At 45.4% G+C, this 22,738-nt stretch overlaps 1 protein-coding gene across 1 annotated transcript in view; it reads left to right on the top strand.

Moving 5' to 3' along the window:
* Window positions 1–4,856: 4,856 nt before the first annotated feature.
* The window catches only part of SNX5 (sorting nexin 5), a 99,597-nt gene continuing 81,715 nt past the window's right edge, over window positions 4,857–22,738 (top strand). The window contains exon 1 of the mRNA XM_056567605.1: window positions 4,857–5,039. Within this exon, the coding sequence (XP_056423580.1) occupies window positions 5,001–5,039 (39 nt within the window). The 5' untranslated portion in view covers window positions 4,857–5,000. The remainder of the gene's footprint in view (window positions 5,040–22,738) is intronic.

The raw sequence follows: 22,738 nt of genomic DNA on the forward strand, positions 1-22,738 counted from the left end.
AAAGCCTCCACCAGCGTACCCAAGGAGGAGGAGCTTCAACAGTCAAGTTCATCATCTTCTATGTACAGCAAAGAGTCAAGTTCATCATCTTCTATGTACAGCAAAGAGTCAAGTTCATCATCTTCTATGTACAGCAAAGAGCCAAGTTCTTCGTTTTTTACAGATCGTCGAGAGTCAAGTCCTGCTCAAGTTCAGGAAAGTAAGCCCAAATTGCGGGCACCAAAGACCGTACCTAGGCCCTCTCGTTAACCATTTTGTTTTACAGCAACCAAGTTCAAGAATTGTGCCTAGCAGGACTGTGCTAAGATTGTTCCAGTTCAAAGTTCAGCAACGTAACCACTAAGCTTGTGCCTGACTATTAAGTCAAGAGACTCCTAGCCTGTAGGAAATTCATTAAGGACTGTACCCGGCTGAGTTGTGGTTAAGGCCGTATTTACCTTTCCCTTCCATGAACTCTTAGTGTAGGTGGACTGCTGATCCTTACACGCCACTTTGTATATTTCCCTTTAATTGGACTCCTAGTGTAGGTGGACTTCTGATCCTTACACATCTATTTCATGTATATACCAGCAGCTTCATAAGAACTCTTATGGTAAATGTTGCACTTATCAGGTGAATGCGCCTGAAACATGTTGGAGTGTTGATAAATGTATAGTAAAAATGTATATGGTTCTGTACACAGGAAGGTATCCTCGTGTCTGTGTACATAAAAAATAAGTAAAGGTTTGTACATATAAAATTAGTCTAATGTCTATGTACATAAAAAGTGAGTCAGAGCTGTACACAGAAAATATCGATGTACTGCACGTGTACACTCAACACTAAAAATATAAATAATTCTTGTACATACAAATGTATAAAATGCTAAAGGTGTATAGTAGGTAACATAACAGGTGACACCCCGGCTTCTCCGTGGGTAGTATTATTGCTGTCGCCCATCGCTAGCACCTGTCTCAATAAAAACAATAGGGAACATTGCCCCTTAAAATAGTACTTGCACACATAGTACCCTAGATTGCTGACTTAAATGTACTACCTAAAGTTTCTCTAGTACATACACCAAAATTTATATCTCACTTAAGAAAACACTTAGGAATTGTAGCATATTGATACCCAATTCCTGCCACTGTTAGGTACACTTCTTCTTCTCTTTCATTGCGTGTGTGAGATGCTCTGCCTGGCCAGTAGTTACTCTTGATAATACAGAATTAAACACGTAATTCTAAGAATAACCTAGTTAGGTTGTTTTGAAAGTGCTCTAGGGGTAAGTAGCGTGTAGCCGATAGACCCTAGCAGCCACCCTTACTGTGACCTAGCTTCCGGCTAGCTAGTATAACCTTATGTGTACTGACAGGTAACTTATTGTTGGCAAAGAAATAAAATGTGTGAGATAATAAAATGGTCTAGTCAGCTTGACGCTAAAGGTATATAGAACTGAACTAATGTCTAGATAGTCTCATGTATAGAGAGTTATATTAATGTTCAGTTTAGCCTCCAAGAATGTGTAGAGAGCTAATAAAAGTGTCTTAGGAGCTAGCAACTATATGTCAGATAGCTGCCTAATTGTCTAGTAAGCTTAGAATGTATAGTAAGCTTAATGAAAATGTCTAAGAAGCTAGAAACTAAAGGATAGATAGCTTCGTTAATGTCTAGATAGCATTCATGTCTAGAAAGCACCAATGTCTAGATAGATTTCTATTGTCTAGTCCAGATACTAGTAAGAGTATCAGAGGATGTAAATGTGTTTAATGTTTACTTAGGATGTATAGCAAAGTTATAGATCATCCTGTTCTAGTCCTTGTCCCTCTGTCTTAGGGGATAGGCGTCGAGGTCGACTTATCTTAAGTAAGGGGGTTTCTGGTGTCCCGGTACCGAATCCTATCCGGTACCTTTGTTTATGGGTCTCCATAGCCAGAGTCCCTAGGACGTCGGGGTCCTTTTGTATAGTCCACCCCTAGTCACCTCTCACCCCTATAGTCATTGCTCTAATCATACGCTCCTTATTTGTGGAAGTTTAACTGTATAAAATGTATATTAATAGTTAATTACCTGTGAGAAGCGGAGCAGGACCTGCGGGTCACGTGATCAGGTGAACTCTATGGTATTTCTGCTTGAGGACCTTTGGAGGCCCTTGTGCATAATGCGTAATGCACTCATTTCCTTTGTGACGGTGAGTGACAGATGGCTGGACCAATCAAAACGGCCCCGTACCTGCCCATATAAGGGCGCAGCGGCAATTAATCTCTCTCTTGGTTCCTGGCTGTTGACGAGAAAGGATCTGTGCTGCTGTCATCAGTGAGTCTAGGCCTTAGCCTTGCGGCGACGGCTGTTCTATTCCAAATTGTGAGTGTATCAATCCCTAAACACTCTGCAAGACCACCGGACCTTATCTATCCCCTAAATCCGGACGGATCTTTGCAATATACCCTGAATTCAGAGACTATTGTCTAAAGTCAAGGTCCGCAACATCTGTCAGTCATTGAGGTATATGGAGACTGTTTGATTGAGACTGTTACTACTCTGTGGATGTACCGCAAGCCGTTAAGTAAAGTTTATGCAAGTTCAAATTCAACTACCTTGTGGACCTTCAGTCTTTACTCTTATGCACCTATCGTTACTGGGAAGGGCGGCGATAGGCCGGAGAATCATCTGAGCATACTAGCCCTCAGCCTGGCATCACGAACTATAGGGTTAACATTAACCCCTCATTTACCGAAACAATACCCCCACTACCAACACCCCCCCCCCCAAGGGCTACCACACATTTATTTATTTTGTTTTTTTATATTGGTGGATTTTAAATTGATCCTAATAAACATTATGTTTTAGGCACTTCTTTTTCTTTTGAGATATATTTGGTTTTGCCAAAGAAGTTTACTCCTGAGAGGGCAAAGCATAGGCCTTAAAACTAGCAGTTTTTCTATGATTTTTTCCATAAAAAATTAAATAAAAATGTAAACAAAAATAAACATAAACATATGTGGTATTGCAGCGTACGCAAATGTCCAAACTATAAAAATATAACATTACTTTAACCACAATGTTCGCACAAAAAGTTTTAATTTTTATTAAAAAGAAGTAAAGCAAAATAAAACCTATATAAGCTGGGTATCATTTTAATCACTAGAGGTTGGTAAAAAGTAAGAGCCATGATTTTTTTAAATGAACAGCACAATTTTTCAGTTTTTGAGAAGTGGTTGTTTAAGGGTGCATCGTGCGCATATTTGATGATGTGCAGGATTGAATGCTGCAGATTTCAATGTAAACTAAATGACTGAACACAGCTTCAAATCCTGTACATCAAGTAAGCGCAGAATACTGTATGTGTGAATAGACCCTAAACATGTTTTTTCACTATTTTCCCAGTTATATTTTGCACAGCCAGTACAGGACTAACACTAACTAACTTATCCAATTCTAAGAATGGTGAGGGACCAAAGCAACATTGTCATTGGAGCACCAGGAGTTAGGTAAGGTAATATAGTCCAGAAAAAAGTACCGTATTTTTCGTCATATAAGACGCTCCGGCATATAAGACGCACCTAATTTTATAGGATAAAAATGTAGAAAATAAAGATTCTGAACCAAATACAATGTAAAGTATAGGACAGTGGTCTTCAACCTGTGGACCTTCAGATGTTGCAAAACTACAACTCCCAGCATGCCCAGACAACCGTTGGCTGTCCGGGCATGCTGGGAGTTGTAGCTTTGCAACATCTGGAGGTCCGCAGGTTGAAGACCACTGGTGTAGGAGGTAGTACTCACGTGTCCCCGCCACTCTGGACCTGTCACTGCTCGTCACCGCTGCCCTGGATGTCGCCCTCCATCGCTGTCGCCGCGTCCCCGGGGTGTCCCCGTCGCTCCGGAACGTCTCTGCTGCCTGGTATCCTCGCTCTCCATCGCCGCTATGACGTCGCTACGCACGCCGCTCCTATTGGATGACGGTACGGAGTGCGCGACGACGACGAAGGAGAGTGCCGGCCATGCAGGGGATCCCGGCACGGAGCAGACACAGAGGAGGCAGGTAAGGTCCCTTCTGGTGTCCTGTAAACTGTTCGGGACGCCGCGGTGGTCCCGAACAGCTCGACTGAACAGCCGGGGCAGTGTTATTTTCGCTTCAGACGCGGCGGTCAGCTTTGATCTGAAGGGTTAATACAGGGCATCACCGCATCGGTGTGTATTCGCCATATAAGACGCACCAACTTTTGGGGAAGAGAAAGTGCGTCTTATACGGAGAAAAATACAGTAGTTTTTTTTAAACAAATGTGCCCTGATTGGCTGAGTGACAATGTCTTGTGCCGACCCCGCCACCAGTAATTGAATCACACCAAAGACTGGGCGATGTGATAACAAAGGCTGCGGGGAAAGCAATGGAGGGAAGTACAGAATTATTATTATTATTTTTTTTTAAACCATTTTGCTGGATAACCCCTTTAAGCTTTTTTTCAATTTGTAAATAATTCGCAGTAAATCTACAATAGTCTCTGCAGCAAATTCCCAACAACGCAAGGTTATCCAGACGTATTTGTGTATTTCTTTCCGCCACAGATCCCAGTCCATTGTCATAAGATCAGTTCATGTTCACATAAGATGTTACCCACAGACAATAAACACTTCATACAATCCTATCTATGAACTGAGGATATTATAGGCCACAACACTCTCCCCGTCTATACGTAATGTAGTCTTCTTAATGACAAATACAGTGGGCGTGGCAAGAGGTGGGCGGAGTTACAAAGTTTTCTCAGAGAATACAAAGTAACCGCTATGGAACGAGCGCCTGACAGAAGTTCTAAAGGGGCGTGGCCCAACCGCAGGGAAATTCTTATCACGTCCTCTAGTGGGCGTGGCTATGAAGGCGTGGGTATGACTTGGAGTATGTGGGCGGGGTCTGGACGCTGTGTGTTGCCGGTGAACTCTAGCGCCCGTGTGTCAGGAAGCGCAGTCCCGGCAGTCAGCAGAGCTCTCCCGGCTACAGCGAGCTGTCCAGCACCGGCGGCATGGCCTCCCTGGCGGTAGACGACAGCAGCTCCAACAAGGTACAGACCTGAGGCGTGTTGTCATGTCGGTGCCCGGGGAGCTGGAGATGTCACGCGGGCACTTCCTGATCTCTGCCCCTTATTCCTGGTGCAGACATAGATCGTGTGTGGCTGGAGAGATCCCCCTGTATAGATCATGTGTGTGGCTGGAGAGATCCCCTGTATAGATCGTGTGTGGTTGGAGAGATCCCCTGTATAGATCGTGTGTGGCTGGAGAGATCCCCTGTACAGATCCGTGTGTGGCTGGAGAGATCCCCTGTACAGATCCGTGTGTGGCTGGAGAGATCCCCTGTACAGATCCGTGTGTGGCTGGAGAGATCCCCTGTACAGATCCGTGTGTGGCTGGAGAGATCCCCTGTACAGATCCGTGTGTGGCTGGAGAGATCCCCTGTACAGATCCGTGTGTGGCTGGAGAGATCCCCTGTATAGATCGTGTGTGGTTGGAGAGATCCCCTGTATAGATCGTGTGTGGTTGGAGAGATCCCCTGCATAGATCGTGTGTGGTTGGAAAGATCCCCTGTATAGATCATGTGTGTGGCTGGAGAGATCCCCCTGTACAGATCCGTGTGTGGCTGGAGAGATCCCCTGTATAGATCGTGTGTGGTTGGAGAGATCCCCTGCATAGATCGTGTGTGGTTGGAGAGATCCCCAGTACAGATCGTGTGTGGCTGGAGAGATCCCCTGTACAGATCCGTGTGTGGCTGGAGAGATCCCCTGTATAGATCGTGTGTGGCTGGAGAGATCCCCTGTACAGATCCGTGTGTGGCTGGAGAGATCCCCTGTATAGATCGTGTGTGGCTGGAGAGATCCCCTGTACTGATCCTGTGTGGTTGGAGAGATGTCCTGTATAGATCCTGTGTGGTTGGAGAGATGTCCTGTATAGATCCTGTGTGGTTGGAGAGATGCCCCCGTATAGATTGTGTGTGGTTGGAGAGATGCCCCCGTATAGATTGTGTGTGGTTGGAGAGATGCCCCCGTATAGATTGTGTGTGGTTGGAGAGATGCCCCCGTATAGATTGTGTGTGGTTGGAGAGATGCCCCCGTATAGATTGTGTGTGGTTGGAGAGATGCCCCCGTATAGATTGTGTGTGGTTGGAGAGATGCCCTGTACTGATCCTGTGTGGTTGGAGAGATGTCCTGTATAGATCCTGTGTGGTTGGAGAGATGCCCTGTACTGATCCTGTGTGGTTGGAGAGATGTCCTGTATAGATCCTGTGTGGTTGGAGAGATGCCCTGTACTGATCCTGTGTGCGGTTGGAGAGATGCCCCCGTATAGATATTGTGTGGTTGGAGAGATGCCCTGTACTGATCCTGTGCGGTTGGAGAGATGCCCCCGTATAGATTGTGTGCGGTTGGAGAGATGCCCCCGTATAGATTGTGTGCGGTTGGAGAGATGCCCCCGTATAGATTGTGTGCGGTTGGAGAGATGCCCCCGTATAGATTGTGTGTGGTTGGAGAGATCCCCTGTATAGATTGTGTGGTTGGAGAGATGCCCTGTACTGATCCTGTGCGGTTGGAGAGATGCCCCCGTATAGATTGTGTGCGGTTGGAGAGATGCCCCCGTATAGATTGTGTGTGGTTGGAGAGATCCCCTGTATAGATTGTGTGGTTGGAGAGATGCCCTGTACTGATCCTGTGCGGTTGGAGAGATGCCCCCGTATAGATTGTGTGCGGTTGGAGAGATGCCCCCGTATAGATCGTGTGTGGTTGGAGAGATCCCCTGCATAGATCGTGTGTGGTTGGAGAGATCCCCTGTATAGATCGTGTGTGGTTGGAGAGATCCCCTGTATAGATCATGTGTGTGGCTGGAGAGATCCCCCTGTACAGATCCGTGTGTGGCTGGAGAGATCCCCTGTATAGATCGTGTGTGGTTGGAGAGATCCCCTGCATAGATCGTGTGTGGTTGGAGAGATCCCCTGTACAGATCGTGTGTGGCTGGAGAGATCCCCTGTACAGATCAGTGTGTGGCTGGAGAGATCCCCTGTATAGATCGTGTGTGGCTGGAGAGATCCCCTGTACTGATCCTGTGTGGTTGGAGAGATGCCCTGTACTGATCCTGTGTGGTTGGAGAGATGTCCTGTATAGATCCTGTGTGGTTGGAGAGATGCCCTGTACTGATCCTGTGTGCGGTTGGAGAGATGCCCCCGTATAGATATTGTGTGGTTGGAGAGATGCCCTGTACTGATCCTGTGCGGTTGGAGAGATGCCCCCGTATAGATTGTGTGCGGTTGGAGAGATGCCCCCGTATAGATTGTGTGTGGTTGGAGAGATCCCCTGCATAGATCGTGTGTGGTTGGAGAGATCCCCTGTATAGATCGTGTGTGGTTGGAGAGATCCCCTGTATAGATCATGTGTGTGGCTGGAGAGATCCCCCTGTATAGATCGTGTGTGGCTGGAGAGATCCCCTGTACAGATTCGTGTGTGGCTGGAGAGATCCCCTGTACAGATCCGTGTGTGGCTGGAGAGATCCCCTGTACTGATCCTGTGTGGTTGGAGAGATGCCCTGTACTGATCCTGTGTGGTTGGAGAGATGCCCTGTACTGATCCTGTGTGGTTGGAGAGATGCCCTGTACTGATCCTGTGTGGTTGGAGAGATGTCCTGTATAGATCCTGTGTGGTTGGAGAGATGCCCCCGTATAGATTGTGTGTGGTTGGAGAGATGCCCCCGTATAGATTGTGTGTGGTTGGAGAGATGCCCCCGTATAGATTGTGTGTGGTTGGAGAGATGCCCCCGTATAGATTGTGTGTGGTTGGAGAGATGCCCCCGTATAGATTGTGTGTGGTTGGAGAGATGCCCCCGTATAGATTGTGTGTGGTTGGAGAGATGCCCCCGTATAGATTGTGTGTGGTTGGAGAGATGCCCCCGTATAGATTGTGTGTGGTTGGAGAGATGCCCTGTACTGATCCTGCGTGGTTGGAGAGATGTCCTGTATAGATCCTGTGTGGTTGGAGAGATGCCTTGTACTGATCCTGTGTGCGGTTGGAGAGATGCCCCCGTATAGATTGTGTGTGTGTGGTTGGAGAGATGCCCCCGTATAGATTGTGTGTGGTTGGAGAGATCCCCTGTATAGATTGTGTAGTTGGAGAGATGCCCTGTACTGATCCTGTGCGGTTGGAGAGATGCCCCCGTATAGATTGTGTGCGGTTGGAGAGATGCCCCCGTATAGATTGTGTGTGGTTGGAGAGATGCCCTGTATAGATCGTGTGTGGTTGGAGAGATCCCCTGTATAGATCATGTGTGTGGCTGGAGAGATCCCCCTGTACAGATCCGTGTGTGGCTGGAGAGATCCCCTGTATAGATCGTGTGTGGTTGGAGAGATCCCCTGCATAGATCGTGTGTGGTTGGAGAGATCCCCTGTACAGATCGTGTGTGGCTGGAGAGATCCCCTGTACAGATCCGTGTGTGGCTGGAGAGATCCCCTGTATAGATCGTGTGTGGCTGGAGAGATCCCCTGTACAGATCCGTGTGTGGCTGGAGAGATCCCCTGTATAGATCGTGTGTGGCTGGAGAGATCCCCTGTACTGATCCTGTGTGGTTGGAGAGATGCCCTGTACTGATCCTGTGTGGTTGGAGAGATGTCCTGTATAGATCCTGTGTGGTTGGAGAGATGTCCTGTATAGATCCTGTGTGGTTGGAGAGATGTCCTGTATAGATCCTGTGTGGTTGGAGAGATGTCCTGTATAGATCCTGTGTGGTTGGAGAGATGCCCTGTACTGATCCTGTGTGGTTGGAGAGATGCCCTGTACTGATCCTGTGTGGTTGGAGAGATGTCCTGTATAGATCCTGTGTGGTTGGGGAGATGCCCTGTATAGATCCTGTGTGGTTGGAGAGATGCCCTGTATAGATCCTGTGTGGTTGGAGAGATGCCCCCGTATAGATCCTGTGTGGTTGGAGAGATGCCCCCGTATAGATTGTGTGTGGTTGGAGAGATGCCCCCGTATAGATTGTGTGTGGTTGGAGAGATGCCCCCGTATAGATTGTGTGTGGTTGGAGAGATGCCCTGTACTGATCCTGTGTGGTTGGAGAGATGCCCCCGTATAGATTGTGTGTGGTTGGAGAGATGCCCCCGTATAGATCCTGTGTGGTTGGAGAGATGCCCTGTACTGATCCTGTGTGCGGTTGGAGAGATGCCCCTGTATAGATTGTGTGTGGTTGGAGAGATGCCCCCGTATAGATTGTGTGTGGTTGGAGAGATGCCCTGTACTGATCCTGTGCGGTTGGAGAGATGCCCCCGTATAGATTGTGTGTGGTTGGAGAGATGCCCCCGTATAGATTGTGTGTGGTTGGAGAGATGCCCCCGTATAGATCCTGTGTGGTTGGAGAGATGCCCTGTACTGATCCTGTGTGCGGTTGGAGAGATGCCCCTGTATAGATTGTGTGTGGTTGGAGAGATGCCCCCGTATAGATTGTGTGTGGTTGGAGAGATGCCCTGTACTGATCCTGTGCGGTTGGAGAGATGCCCCCGTATAGATTGTGTGTGGTTGGAGAGATGCCCCCGTATAGATTGTGTGTGGTTGGAGAGATGCCCCCGTATAGATTGTGTGCGGTTGGAGAGATGCCCTGTTCTGATCCTGTGTGGTTGGAGAGATCTCCTGTACTGATCCTGTGTGGTTGGAGAGATCTCCTGTACTGATCCTGTGTGGTTGGAGAGATCTCCTGTACTGATCCTGTGTGGTTGGAGAGATCTCCTGTACTGATCCTGTGTGGTTGGAGAGATCCCCTGTATTGATTGTTCGTGGTTGGAGAGATGCCCTGTTCTGATCCTGTGTGGTTGGAGAGATCTCCTGTACTGATCGTGTACATGGCACTCTGTGTTCTTGGAATGTTAAGGGGTGAGATCTAACAATACTGGCACAACATTTAGGAAATAGGCGAGCACCAGATCAGAAATTATTGCAGATTTGAAAGTAGTGGAAATAGTTAAAGGGGTTCTCCAGAAATAGAAGAACAGAGCTAATTTCTTCCTTAAAAACAGTGATATATATATACTTTAAAGGGGTTGTCCAAGAAACGAAACATTTTTATTTTAAAGAGATATCAAGGGGCCTTAAAAGTTTTAAATATTTATCATTTCATGTGACAAGATGAAGAAACGACACTGCTACAATGTAAAAACACAAAACTAAATGGAGCTACTCAAGTGTGTGAAAAACATGATGTGTGAAACATATATACTGTGTATATACCTTTTATATTTTAGTGGACAAGTGCACAATACTATAAAAACAACATTTTAGGTTTCTGGACGGAAATACATGTTGGGGTGGCAGAATCCCAGGACTTCTTTGGTTGGTATCTGGTCTATACATTTAGGCTTTTGTGCCTGTATATACCTCTGCACTTTGCTTCTTACAGGTTCTGGATATAGGACTTTTTCTTGTGTGACTGCCGGTTCAAATACATTTATATCTTATATACTATATATACCATCTATCTGTATAGATTTTATGACCTTATATTGGTCTTATCCCATTAACATAGTCCCAGTTATGCCACCTTTTTGTTGTTTGTTCCTAATTTTTAGACTGTTTTAATAGTATTGTGCACTTGTCTAATGATAAAAAATAATTAATGTGTATATATAATATAATTTTACACACCTTGAGAAGCTTTATTTTGTTCTACGTTGGCTCTTGTCAGGAGTCAATTGTTAGGCCTATCACACTTTTGGGCTGCTTCATATTAGCACTGCTGTCCACCATTCTTACCTTTGTTCTGTATACAGGTTTGCCCCCTACTGTGTGTATTTTGCATGTTTGGTGTCTTTACAATGCAAAAACCTCAACACTAAGCCATTAAAGGGGTTATCCAGGGAAAAACTTTTTTATTTATTTTTATTTTTTTATATATCTCAACTGGCTCCAGAAAGTTAAACAGATTTGTAAATGACTTCTATTAAAAAAATCTTAATCCTTTCAGTACTTATGAGCTTCTGAAGGTAAGGTTGTTATTTTCTGTCTAAGTGCTCTCCGATGACACCTGTCTTGGGAACCTCCCAGTTTAGAAGAGGTTTGCTATGGGGATTTGCTTCTAAACTGGGCGGTTCCCGAGACACATGTCGTCAGAGAGGACTTAGACAGAAAAGAACAACCTTAACTTCAGAAGCTCATAAGTACTGAAAGGATTAAGATTTTTTATTAGCAGTAATTTGCAAATCTGTTTAACTTTCTGGAGCCAGTTGATATACAAAAAAAAAGTTTTTTTTAACCCCTTTAATGTCTGAATCTTAGCAACTTCATTGAGTAATGACAACATTGGTCCCAATTAGCCATTTTTCCTTCCTGGTGTCATGTGACTTGTTATTGTTATAAGGAAGGAGGTGTCTTAAATTTGGTGTTATTGCTCTCACACTCTCTAATACTGGTCACTAAAAGTTCACCATGGCACCTCATGATAAAGAACTCTCTGATGATCTTGAAAAAAGAATTGTTACTTTACATAAATATGGCCTAGGCCAGTGGTTTTCAACCTGCGGACCTCCAGATGTTGCAAAACTACAACTCCCAGAATGCCCGGACAGCCGTTGGCTGTCTGGGCATGCTGGGAATTGTAGTTTTGCAACATCTGGAGGTCCGCAGGTTGAAGACCACTGGCCTAGGCTATAAGAAGATTGCCCGGACCCTGAAACTGACCTGCAGCACTATAGGCAAGACCACTCAGAACAGGCCTTGCACGATCGACCAAAGAAGTTAGGTGCACATGCTCAGCATCATTCCCAGAGTTTGTCTTTGGGAAATAAACATATAAGTGCAGTCAGCATTGCTGCAGAGGTTGAAGGGGATCAGCTTGTCAGTGCTCAGACCATGCGCCACACATTACGTCAAATTGGTCTGTCTGGCTGCTGTCCCAGATTGAAGCTTCATCTAAACAAGAAGCATAAGAAAGCCCACAAACAGTTTACTGAAAAGAAGTAGACTAAAAACATGGATTACTGGAACCAATTCCAATTGTCTGATGAAACCAAGATAAACTAATTTGAGTCAGATGATGTACAATGACAGTCAAGCATGGTGGTGGGAGTGTCATGGTCTGGGGAACCACAAATGGCAACATGTACGTTGACACACTGAAGCAGGGCATGATCCCCTCCCTTTGGAGACTGGGCCGCAGGGCAGTATTCCAGCATATTAGGGTAAAGGTAATGGACTGGCCAAGCTGTCTCCAGACCTAAACCCTATTGAGCATCTGTGGGCATACTTTTCAAACATGCCCCCTCCATTCATCTCTATGGAAGAGACAGAGATTCAATAGGAAATAGCCTTAAAGTTCTAGATTAGTTTAAAGGGTTAGCTGGGCCCAAGAGCCTCTCTTTTCTGTTCTGTTTTCTGGATTTACATACCCATTCAGGTACCTCTGCTGTTGAGCATTGTGTGCACCGTCCGGGTGCAATTTCAGCAGTCAGTCCGGCTGACGTCTGACTGCTGGGTAACTCTTATTGGCTGCGTTATACCCCTGGCCGGCCATGCCGCGATCATGGGGCAAAGGGGCCTGGCTAACAATGAGATGCTGCAGCAAGCCAGGCTCTCTAGAAAGAAAAAAAAATCACATGGGCTCAGTCTCAAGAGGGTGGGCCCACAGAGGTTGTGAGATTTAGAAGTGACAGGACTCAAGAAAAGACAACTTTAACCACTTCCTGGAGGTAAAAGGCCACTGAAAGTGGCCAAATGTGGCAGCTATTTTATACATGCGATCTTCAATGTAAAACATCTGCCCAAGTGGCTCTCTCCCTGCTCTGTGTCAAGTGACTGAAAGTCATATAATGTAAGTGTATGGGATGGTCCCCATCACCTAAACACAGAGCGGGTAGAGAAGCATGTGGTTCTAATTATCAAAACTTTTCACATGTCCCTAGGACAGTGTTTCCCAAACTTTTTAGGCTCAGGGCAAAAAATATTTTTGCATGGCACCCCTACCGAAGTTGATGAGCAAAAAAGGAAAAAGCAACAATGCGCAATATCTATTTATCTGTGGGAATGTAGTTAACAGTGCTGTTTTATACAGCAACTCACAAATGACGTCTTCTGTGATCAGCGTCGTTCCCTGTTCTTCTCCATCTGGTCCGGACCGTCATGACCATTTCTTACAGCCAAAACTCTTCACCGTTAAACCTACAAAACAAATCTGTTAGGCTCCACACTTTACCAGCATCAGCAGTGTAAAGGGGTAACAGGGCCGCAGGGGGAGGGGGACGCTGGGGGACACTTTGTGCACAGCAAAGCACACACAGACTTCCCTTCAGCCCCCCCCCCCCCGCCCCCCTGTGGTGCTGTGAGTCACTGGCGCGCAGGCCGGGGCGGGAAATAAAAAAAAAAAAGTTTCTTACAATGATAGGTACACTTTATAAATGCAGCCTTCACGCCATTCCTCCATTCTGCAGATGGAGATCACCTATTACAGTCTATGGAGAGTGGATTAAAATGATGGATGCATCATATGTAGATGTCCTTTTATGGTTCCACTTTCTGCCTAGAACATAGCCGATCAGGGCAGGGTTCATACTGAGGGCTAGGACTGAATCGGTCAGCTCTAAGACCATGCAGACATTGGCTTCCCTTATTGACAGCAATGTATTGTGCGCAAATTCTGCTGAAAGAATGGTGGAATTTCAGCGACCAAAGCTCCGCCGCTAAAATAACTACCATAAGTGTACACTGTGTGGTGGAATCCTTGACAGCAAATCAGTGGAAATGGAAGCCATAACACCAATGTTTCCTTACAGTTTACAAGTCTTTGCTGTCAGGCATTGAAACTACATGTGCACCAAAACCTGGCCATGGGTGTCAAGTTATCAGGACCTACAATTCTGGCTAGATTGGCCTATGATTGGATGTGTACTGGGGCATTATGGCTGTTCTCTGACTGATGTGGTTGGAGAAAAGAGAGTACAGGCATGATGGCTATCCTGGATGAGAGAAACCACTGCCAGCTCTGATCTCCGCATCAAAAATACTTCATAGTAAAGGTAGGAAAAAATAGGGGGATTAGAAGCCACATTGTCTATAGAAAATGTTATTTTTTTTATTTTTTTTATTTTTTTACTTTAGAAATCTACAAACCAAAATGTGAGTGAGAACCTACAGGGATATATTACATGTGCTGTAATGTGATCATGACAGCTGTATTATGTACAAGCACTGGAAGATGAACCCTTTAAGGGGTACTCCGCTGCTAAGCGTTTAGAACAAACTGTTCCGAACGCTGGAGCCGACGCAGGGAGCTAGTGACGTCATGGACTTGCATTTAGGGGGCGTGACGTGACATCATGAGGGGGCGGGGCTATGACATCACGAGCTCCCAGCGTCGGCCCCAGCGTTCGGAACAGTTTGTTCCAAATGCTGAGCAACAGAGAGTACCTGTGTAAGCTATAAACCAAGAAAAAACAACAGAGTCAAAAATAAAATATAGACAGAATTTTATTAGACAAATTAAATAAAGTGTTAAAGGGAACCTGTCAGCAGGAATATTCGTGTGGTGTGGACCGAGCAGTGTTAGTGTTAGAATACGCATTTATATTCCAACGCGGAGTATACTGAACAAAAAAAGAAGTCCAAGCGGGTTGAGAGCAGGGGGTCCCGCTTCTCCGCCATTAAAGGGGTACTCCGGCGCTAAGACATCTTATCCCCTATCCAAAGGACAGGGGATAAGATGCCTGATCGCGGGGGTCCCACCGTTACAATCAGTCCCCGGAGCATGTTCGCTCCGGGTCTGATTACTGGCGATCATGGGGGCCAGAGCATTGTGACGTCACGCTCTGCCCCCTCAATGCAAGCCTATTGGGGGGTGTGGGGGTATGACAGTTGTGACAGACTGATTGTAACTGGGTGCTGCGTGCAAGATCACGGGGGTCCCCTTTGGATAGGGGATAAGAGGTCTTAGCGCCGGAGTACCCCTTTAATCACTCTTGGCAGGCATGATTGACAGGCAGAGAGGCCTCTACTACACACACTACACCGGGACTAAGAGGCCTCTCTGCTTGTCAATCACAGCTGCTGAGCATAATTACTGGCAGATCAGGGACTGGCTCTGCCCTGCTCCGTGCCCCCCGGGACTATTGCTGTTCAGTATCGTTCCCTGCGCGCTGGATTATAAATGCTTTTTTAGTCACTTAAAATGTTCGGTTCACACTAAAAGACAATGGTAGGAAACAGTATTATTTTATCTGCTGCACACTGGCCATATATTGTGAGCGATCCCGATCTGCATCTTACAATATATCAGTATGTCACCTGTACGCAGCATGACAAAATGATCCCGATCTGCATCTCACAATATATCAGTATGTCACCTGTACGCAGCATGACAAAATGATCCCGATCTGCATCTCACAATATATCAGTATGTCACCTGTACGCAGCATGACAAAATGACTCCTAAGGCTATGTTTCCACTCGTTTTTTTTCTTGCAGTTTTTGGAAAACTGCCACTGCCACAAAGTCAGAAGTGGATCCATAAGGGAGGAGAAGTATAAGTCCTTCCTTTATATGGCCTATTCCTTTTGAATACATTTCTGGCTTTGGCTCAAAAACTGCAGTGGCAGATCTACAAAAACTGCCAGAAAAAAAAACAAGTGGAATCCTAGCCTAATACCCCTAATATGCACGTAGAAAGCACCCCAAAGTATGTTAACCTTTCATGAATGTAATACATAAAAGTATATACTAGTATCATCTAGGTGCAATACCATGCCAAAGTGCATTAGTGCACTGCAAACATAACAGGTGGGTAGGTGATAACTTTGCCAGTGGGGAATAACCCTTTAGGGTCTATTCACACATACAGTATTCTGGGCAGATTTGATGCGCAGGATTTGAAGCTGTGTTCAGTTTACATTGAAATCTGCAGCAGAAAATCCTACGCACCAAATCTGCCCAGAATACTGTACGTGTGAATAGACCATTAAAGGGATATTCCGGCCAAAAACTTCTTATCCTCTATCACGCCATGCCCCCTCCTTTCGTGTCGTCCCGCCCCTCCCATAGACATGAATGGAGGGAGTGTGGCGTGACGTCACTTCTCCATTCCCAGAGGTTTCCGAGACTGGAGCAGCAGCCCTGCATAGAATGTGGGTGCTGCACGGAGATCCTGGGGGCCCCAGCGGCAGGCACCCCCACAATCAGACATATTATCCCCTATCCTTTGGATAGGGGATAAGATGCCTTGTGCAGAATACCCCTTTAAAGGGGTACTCCCCGGGAAAACATTTTTTTTTAAATCAACTGGTGCCAGAAAGTTAAACAGATTTGTAAATTACTTCTATTTAAACATCTTAATCCTTCCTGTACTTATCAGCTGCTATATGCTCCACAGGAAGTTCTTTTCTTTTTTTTTTTAATTCCCTTTCTGTCAGACCACCGTGTTCTCTGCTGACACATCGGTCCATGTCAGGAACTGTCCAGAGCAGCATATGTTTGCTATGGGGATTTGCTTCTACTCTGGACAGTTCCTAAAACTGACAGAGGTGTCAGCGGAGAGCGCTTTGGTCAGACAGAAAGGAAATTCTAAAAGAAAAGAACTTCCTCTGGAGCATACAGCAGCTGATAAGTACTGGAAGGGTTAAGATTTTAAAATAGGAGTAATTTGCAAATCTGTTTAACTTCCCGGCACCAGTTGATAATTTTTTTTTTTTTTTTACAGTGGAGTGCCCCTTTAATTAGTCAGATCAGTTGCAGGATTATAGCAGGTGACTGCTACTGAATATCAAGTCATATATTCAGAATAGGTGCCTTGGCACCTATCTAGCTGTTCCATTAGTTGTGGGGTGTAGAACACTGTGACAAATTCTCTTTAAAGGGTTACTCCTGTGGAAAACTTTTGCCAGAGAGTTAAACAGATTTGTAAATTACTTCTAGTAAAATATCTTTATCCTTCCAGTACTTATTAGCTGCTGAATACTGCAGAATAAATTTTCTTTTTGGAACACAGAGCTCTCTGCTGAATCATGAGCACAGTGCTCTCTGCTGACATCTCTGTTCATTTTAAGAAGTGTCCAGAGTAGGAGAAAATCCCCATTGCAAACATATGCTTCTCTGGACAGTTCCTGAAATGGACAGAGATGTCAGCAGAGAGCACTGTGCTCGTGATGTCAGCTGAGAGCTCTGTGTTCCAAAAAGAAAATAATTTCCTCTGTAGTATTCACCAGCTGATAAGTACTGGAAGGATTAAGATTTTTTTGATAGAAGTAATTTACAAATCTGTTTAACTTTCTGGCACCATTTGATAAAAAAATAAATAAAATAAGTTTTCCACCGGAGTACCCCTTTAAAGGGAATCTGTCTGGTCCAAACCAGACATGGAGCTGCAGGTCCCAGCAGATAGGTGCTAGGAGGAAACATTTGGTTTTGCTGATCGCTGTTTGTACAGTTACAAAAGTGTCTTTCTTGTTAGCAGACGAAGAGTCAAACTGATGCTACTGAGCTGCAGCAGCACATTTTCTCCTTCCCTCTCCTACCCTGCTTTCACTAATTGACAAACAGGGCTGGAAGCCAAGCCCTGTACAATAATGCAGGGTTGGGGTGAGAGAAGGTGATGCTGCAGCTCAGCGCTATCAGTCTCTTTAGCTGGTAACATAAAAGGCACTTTCATAACTTTACAAACAGCATTTTGCAAAACTAAAGGTTACTTTATCCACCTGGCACCTATCTGCTGGTGACCTCAATTGTTAAAAAGGTTGACTGAACGTTACTGCGCACGCGTGGGATACGGAAGGGTGTAATTCTGTCATTCTACCTATATGCAAATGTGGTAACCACCGGTGTATGGCAGGGCCACGGGTGTTTCTTATTTTATCCGGTCCGGGCTGCAAAAAAAGAGAAAAAAAAAAACAACTTTCTCCTGCCTGCCCACACGCCCCCGGAGCTCCGGTGCAGGTGTTCAGTCGCCGGGCTGTTTGCTTCTTACTTCCTGTTAACCCGGCACGTCACACGGAGCTTCAGCCTAACAGGAAATAAGAAGCAAACAGCCCGGCGACCGCACACCTGTACCGGAACTCCAGGGGCACGTAGGCAGGCAAGAGAAAGTTTGGTTTCTTTTTTTTTTTTTTTTTTTTTTTTTGCAGCCCGGACCGGATAAAATAAGAAAAGTGCGTGCCGGACTACTCCTTTAAGCTGGTGCTCTCTGGGAGTACATGTGTTACAACAAATCATATAACTGCATAACATAACATGTGACAGGCTTACTCACAGGTCCTTGAGACCTCCACAGGTCCTGTATACTATCTAGACATAGGGATCCTGTCTATGCATTAAAGGAACACACACACATTTATTAAACCAACAGGGGGAGACCCTGCAGGGGAGCCCCCAGGTCACTGAGGGACTCAACCTGACAGGGCCTACCGGTACTATAGGACCACGTTTTATGTCGCGTGTAGCCGTCCGCTAAGTAAGGTAAATGTGCACTTGTAGGGAGCTCTCGTTGTCTAGTCATCCAAACTACATTTGCTATGGTAGATCAGTGTTAGTTTAATGTATATGCACCCCTGCTCTGACTGTATATGTGACAGGACATAATGATGTATTTTAGCCTTTTTTAGATGCTAGTAGCATGGTTCCGGGTTCTTTACAGCTTTGATCTCCGTTTTATGAACTGTTGATGATTATATAAGCTTAGTAGCACTAGGTGTGGCATGACTAGTCCTCCTCACTGTAGTCATCAGTCATGTGGAAACATGAACGCACCCAAGCTGCACAACACTGTTGCTGATTAAGTGACTGTCACATTATAGACATCTTGGCTACCAAGGTTCTGACACCCCGATAGCGAGTAGATGAATGGTGCCTTTGGCGGTAATTTTTGTTCTCTCCAAAATGGTGTACTTTCATACAGTGCACAAATGACTATACAATACTGTCTATTTCTATGTTGCATACAGTTTGGCGGTCAAATGATAGTGTTCTACTTTGTGCATAAATAACAATGCCACTACCATCCTACGCTACAAAAATAAACTGCACACTGCCACACAATGCTTGTTACTACCATACAGTGCACAATAATGCCGACAAACCATCCCGCACAATCTCATAAATACATTCTCCCCACAAGTCACTATATTAACTGTATAACAAATACATATTGGGAATTGTGGGGAGAATGTCCGTGTGGTTTTGAGGGAATGTTGTAAAAATTTCAAGTGTATGAGTACTTTTAAAAGAAAACCAGCATGGTTTTGTTAGCTTAAAGGGGTACTCTGGCCCTAGACTTCTTACCCACTATGCAAAGGATAGGGGATAAGACATCTGATCATGGGGGTCCCACCTCTGGGGACCCCCGCAATCTCTCCTGAAGCACCCCTCTGTCATCAGCGAAGATCGCTCCGTGCCTGATGACTCACGATACTGGGGCCAGGAATATCGTGACATCACGGCTCCGCCCCCTCGGCCAAGGGTCGGAAAAATTCACCTGCCCGGCGCCCGGAACTGCATGTCATGGGTGGTGGGCGATAGGAATTCCACATCCCTGGAGTTGCAGTCTGCTAGGGGGATTGCTGTGTGAGTGGTTCTGCTGGATCTTGTAAATGTAAAGGTCGGGGGCAACAACTAATCTAAATGCTCAGGAATCGATAATGGAAATTGTTGATTTTCTGTCATTGGTTTTAATCAATAATATCAATTACGTGTTGCAGTCCTAGTGGGAATGTGTTAAATATCTGTAGAGTGTGAGCACTGCTGAACAGGTGGCAGCTCATTCTGTGGAGGCACTTTATACTACCCCTGCCCATTGTATATACTGATATGCCGTATTTTTCGCCGTATAAGACGCACTTTTTCTTCCCCAAAACTGGGGGGGAAAAGTCGGTGCGTCCTATACGGTGAATACACCCCTATCGCGGCGGTCCCTGCGGCCATCAACGGCCGGGACCCGCGGCTAATACAAGACATCACTGATCGCGGTGATGCCCTGTATTAACCCTTCAGACGCGGCGATCAAAGCTGACCGCCGTGTCTGAAGGGAAAGTGACACTAACCCGGCTGCTCAGTCGGGCTGTTCGGGACCGCCGTGATTTCACCGTGACAGTCTCGAACAGCCCGACTGAATAGCCGGGTTAGTGCTTACAGGACACCGGGAGGGACCTTACCTGCCTCCTCGGTGTCTTCTCCGTTCAGGGATCCCCTGTATGGCCGGCGCTCTCCTTCCTCGTCATCACGTCGTCGCGTACCCAGCCGGCAGCAGAGCGACGGGGACACGGCGGCAGCGATGGAGCGACATCCAGGGCAGCGGTGACGGGTCCGGAGCGGCGGGGACACGTGAGTATTACCTCCTATGCAGTGGTCTTCAATCTGCGGACCTCCAGATGTTTCAAAACTACAACTCCCAGCATGCTCGGACAGCCAACGGCTGTCCGGGCATGCTGGGAGTTGTAGTTTTGCAATATCTGGAGGTCCGCAGGTTGAAGACCACTATTGGGTTCAAAATCTTAAATTTTTTAGATTTTGCACCTAAAAATAGGGTGCGTCTTATACGCCGGAGCGTCCTATAGGGCGAAAAATACGGTACCTAGCCCTTAGTGTGATCTGACTGGCTGCTTAATTAAGTTTACTGTAACTTTTCTCCCCCTGATGTAACCTTATGCCTGTATGCTAGGGCGCTCACTGCTATAAACAAACCCTTACAACTTCAGCGCTAAAAACGTCTATGCCAACTTAGTTCTCATACAAATATAGCTTGTCTGTACTGCGTGGCCTCTGCACAGTGGGCACATTTATTAAGTGAAATTTCCAGGAAGTTGGCATAGTTTTAGATCTAAAAATGGTGGCGATGTGCGCTGTATTTAGAAAGTGCACCAGTTATGAAAAGGTGTAAGGTCTTTCACTAAACTCCGCCTATGCTTAAACGGTGTCTTTCATCAAAAAAACCTTCTGATATATTATAGATTAATGTATGCAGAATAACTTTCCAATTGCATGTTATTTAAATATATGCTTCTTTATATTTAATTTTCCACTTTGAAAAAAATGACCCTACCAGTCCTGGCTGCAAGCCTTTTTTTAATTTTTTTTTATAGATTTCAGACTCATGCTGGAGTCCTAAATCTTAGACTGCAGCCGGGACACAGACAAGCTCAGCACTGCTCCCTTTGATGAAAGGTTCCCTTTAATCTATTATTGATATATTGGTGATCAATTCTTTTTGCCCCCTATTCTGAATGGGCCAAATATAAGGTCCCAGTTTTTTTTCTAACAGGACTATTCCCCTGTGTTTGAAATGACTAAGTTTTTGGCTCTCTTCCCATCTCCATATTGGCTCTTCTTTTAAAAAAAAAGACACAATACTTTGCCAGATCAATTGTACAACCGATACCCTCATGTGCAATGGACCAATTGCCATCTGTCAGGTTTCATCCTGGTGTCATTTTGACATGAAGAATATTGCTACTTGCATTTCTGGGTACATGTTGGAGCCTCCAACTTAAATATAAATGTTGCCCAACTTTGCACTGCTCTAGATTGACATTGTATCCAACCCTTTTGTTTAAAATACTTTGGGTCCTGGAAACGTAATGATCAGACTATATTTTCTGTATACTCTAGATCCGGCATATTTCACATGCTGTATGATGTATTGTTCCAGAACTGCATGGATGGGAGCACTGGTTGCCTTCATGCACACTTGGAATAGTTGCACAGCAGAGATTGTTGCCTTTGCGCATTCCAATTTTAGGGCATGGTCGGACAGCCATGCCTCGTGCATTGTAAAACATGCACACTACATATCCAGGGTACTCTGTCCCCGAACCATGTGAAGACACCCTTAGAGCCTTTGGCATGGCTTATAATAAGTCTCGGGTATCCCTATAGGAGTTGAAGAGTACCTGTCACCAAACTAAACTTTTAATATATTGTTCCTTATGTAATTATAAGACACTTTGCTATTTACTTGCTGTTAAAATTCTCAACCTTTAATGTGATTGAAAAAACGCCCACTAGGTAGCCCTGTTCTGTTCCCAAACAGTTCATTTGGTCTCCACCTGGACTTGCAGAAGTCCAAACTCAGAAAGTTGTGGGCATGGCGGGGCACAGCTCTTGCAGGCTTCAGTGACGTTGCGCCTGCTGGGGAACGCCCGCTTTCTCCTGCTGGGAGCTCACACAATTCGAGCAAGGGGAAAGGTAAGATACACAGCTTTTTAAAGCTTAGACATTTTTCTTAGGTCAGGAGGGGTGTTAGGAGTAGTTAGTCATCTATAATTCTATATAGATCAGTGGTCTCAAACTGTAACCCTCCAGAGGTTGCAAAACTTCAACTCCCAGCAGGCCCGGACAGCCAACGGCTGGAAGTTGAGGTTTTGCAACATCTGGAGGGTCACAGTTTGAGACCACTGATGTAGATGATTTGAAGGTTTGGTTGCATTCACATAAAGAAGTTAATTCTTATACCAACTCCTTATCCCCTTTTCTAAAATCTCCATCAAAACAACCCAAACAACATTCTTGGCATTCTTCAGATGACGGGATAGAAAATGAGTGAAAAGAAAGGGATTTTGTCGTACTTTAATGCGCTCCAGCCATAACCTCACATCCACGATTATAGTTCATGGATGGTTAATTCTAGTTCTAGGTGTCTGTACACATTTACTGTTATTTGTGGGTTATGCTTCTACTATATCTTCTAGGATACATGAAGATCTAACCGTGTTATCACAGCTCGTGGTGGTCGGATATTTGCCAAACCTTGGGCTGAACCTTATTAGTATTATCACATT

This window comes from Hyla sarda, chromosome 3 (genome assembly GCF_029499605.1).
Source record: "Hyla sarda isolate aHylSar1 chromosome 3, aHylSar1.hap1, whole genome shotgun sequence".
NCBI lineage: Eukaryota > Metazoa > Chordata > Amphibia > Anura > Hylidae > Hyla > Hyla sarda.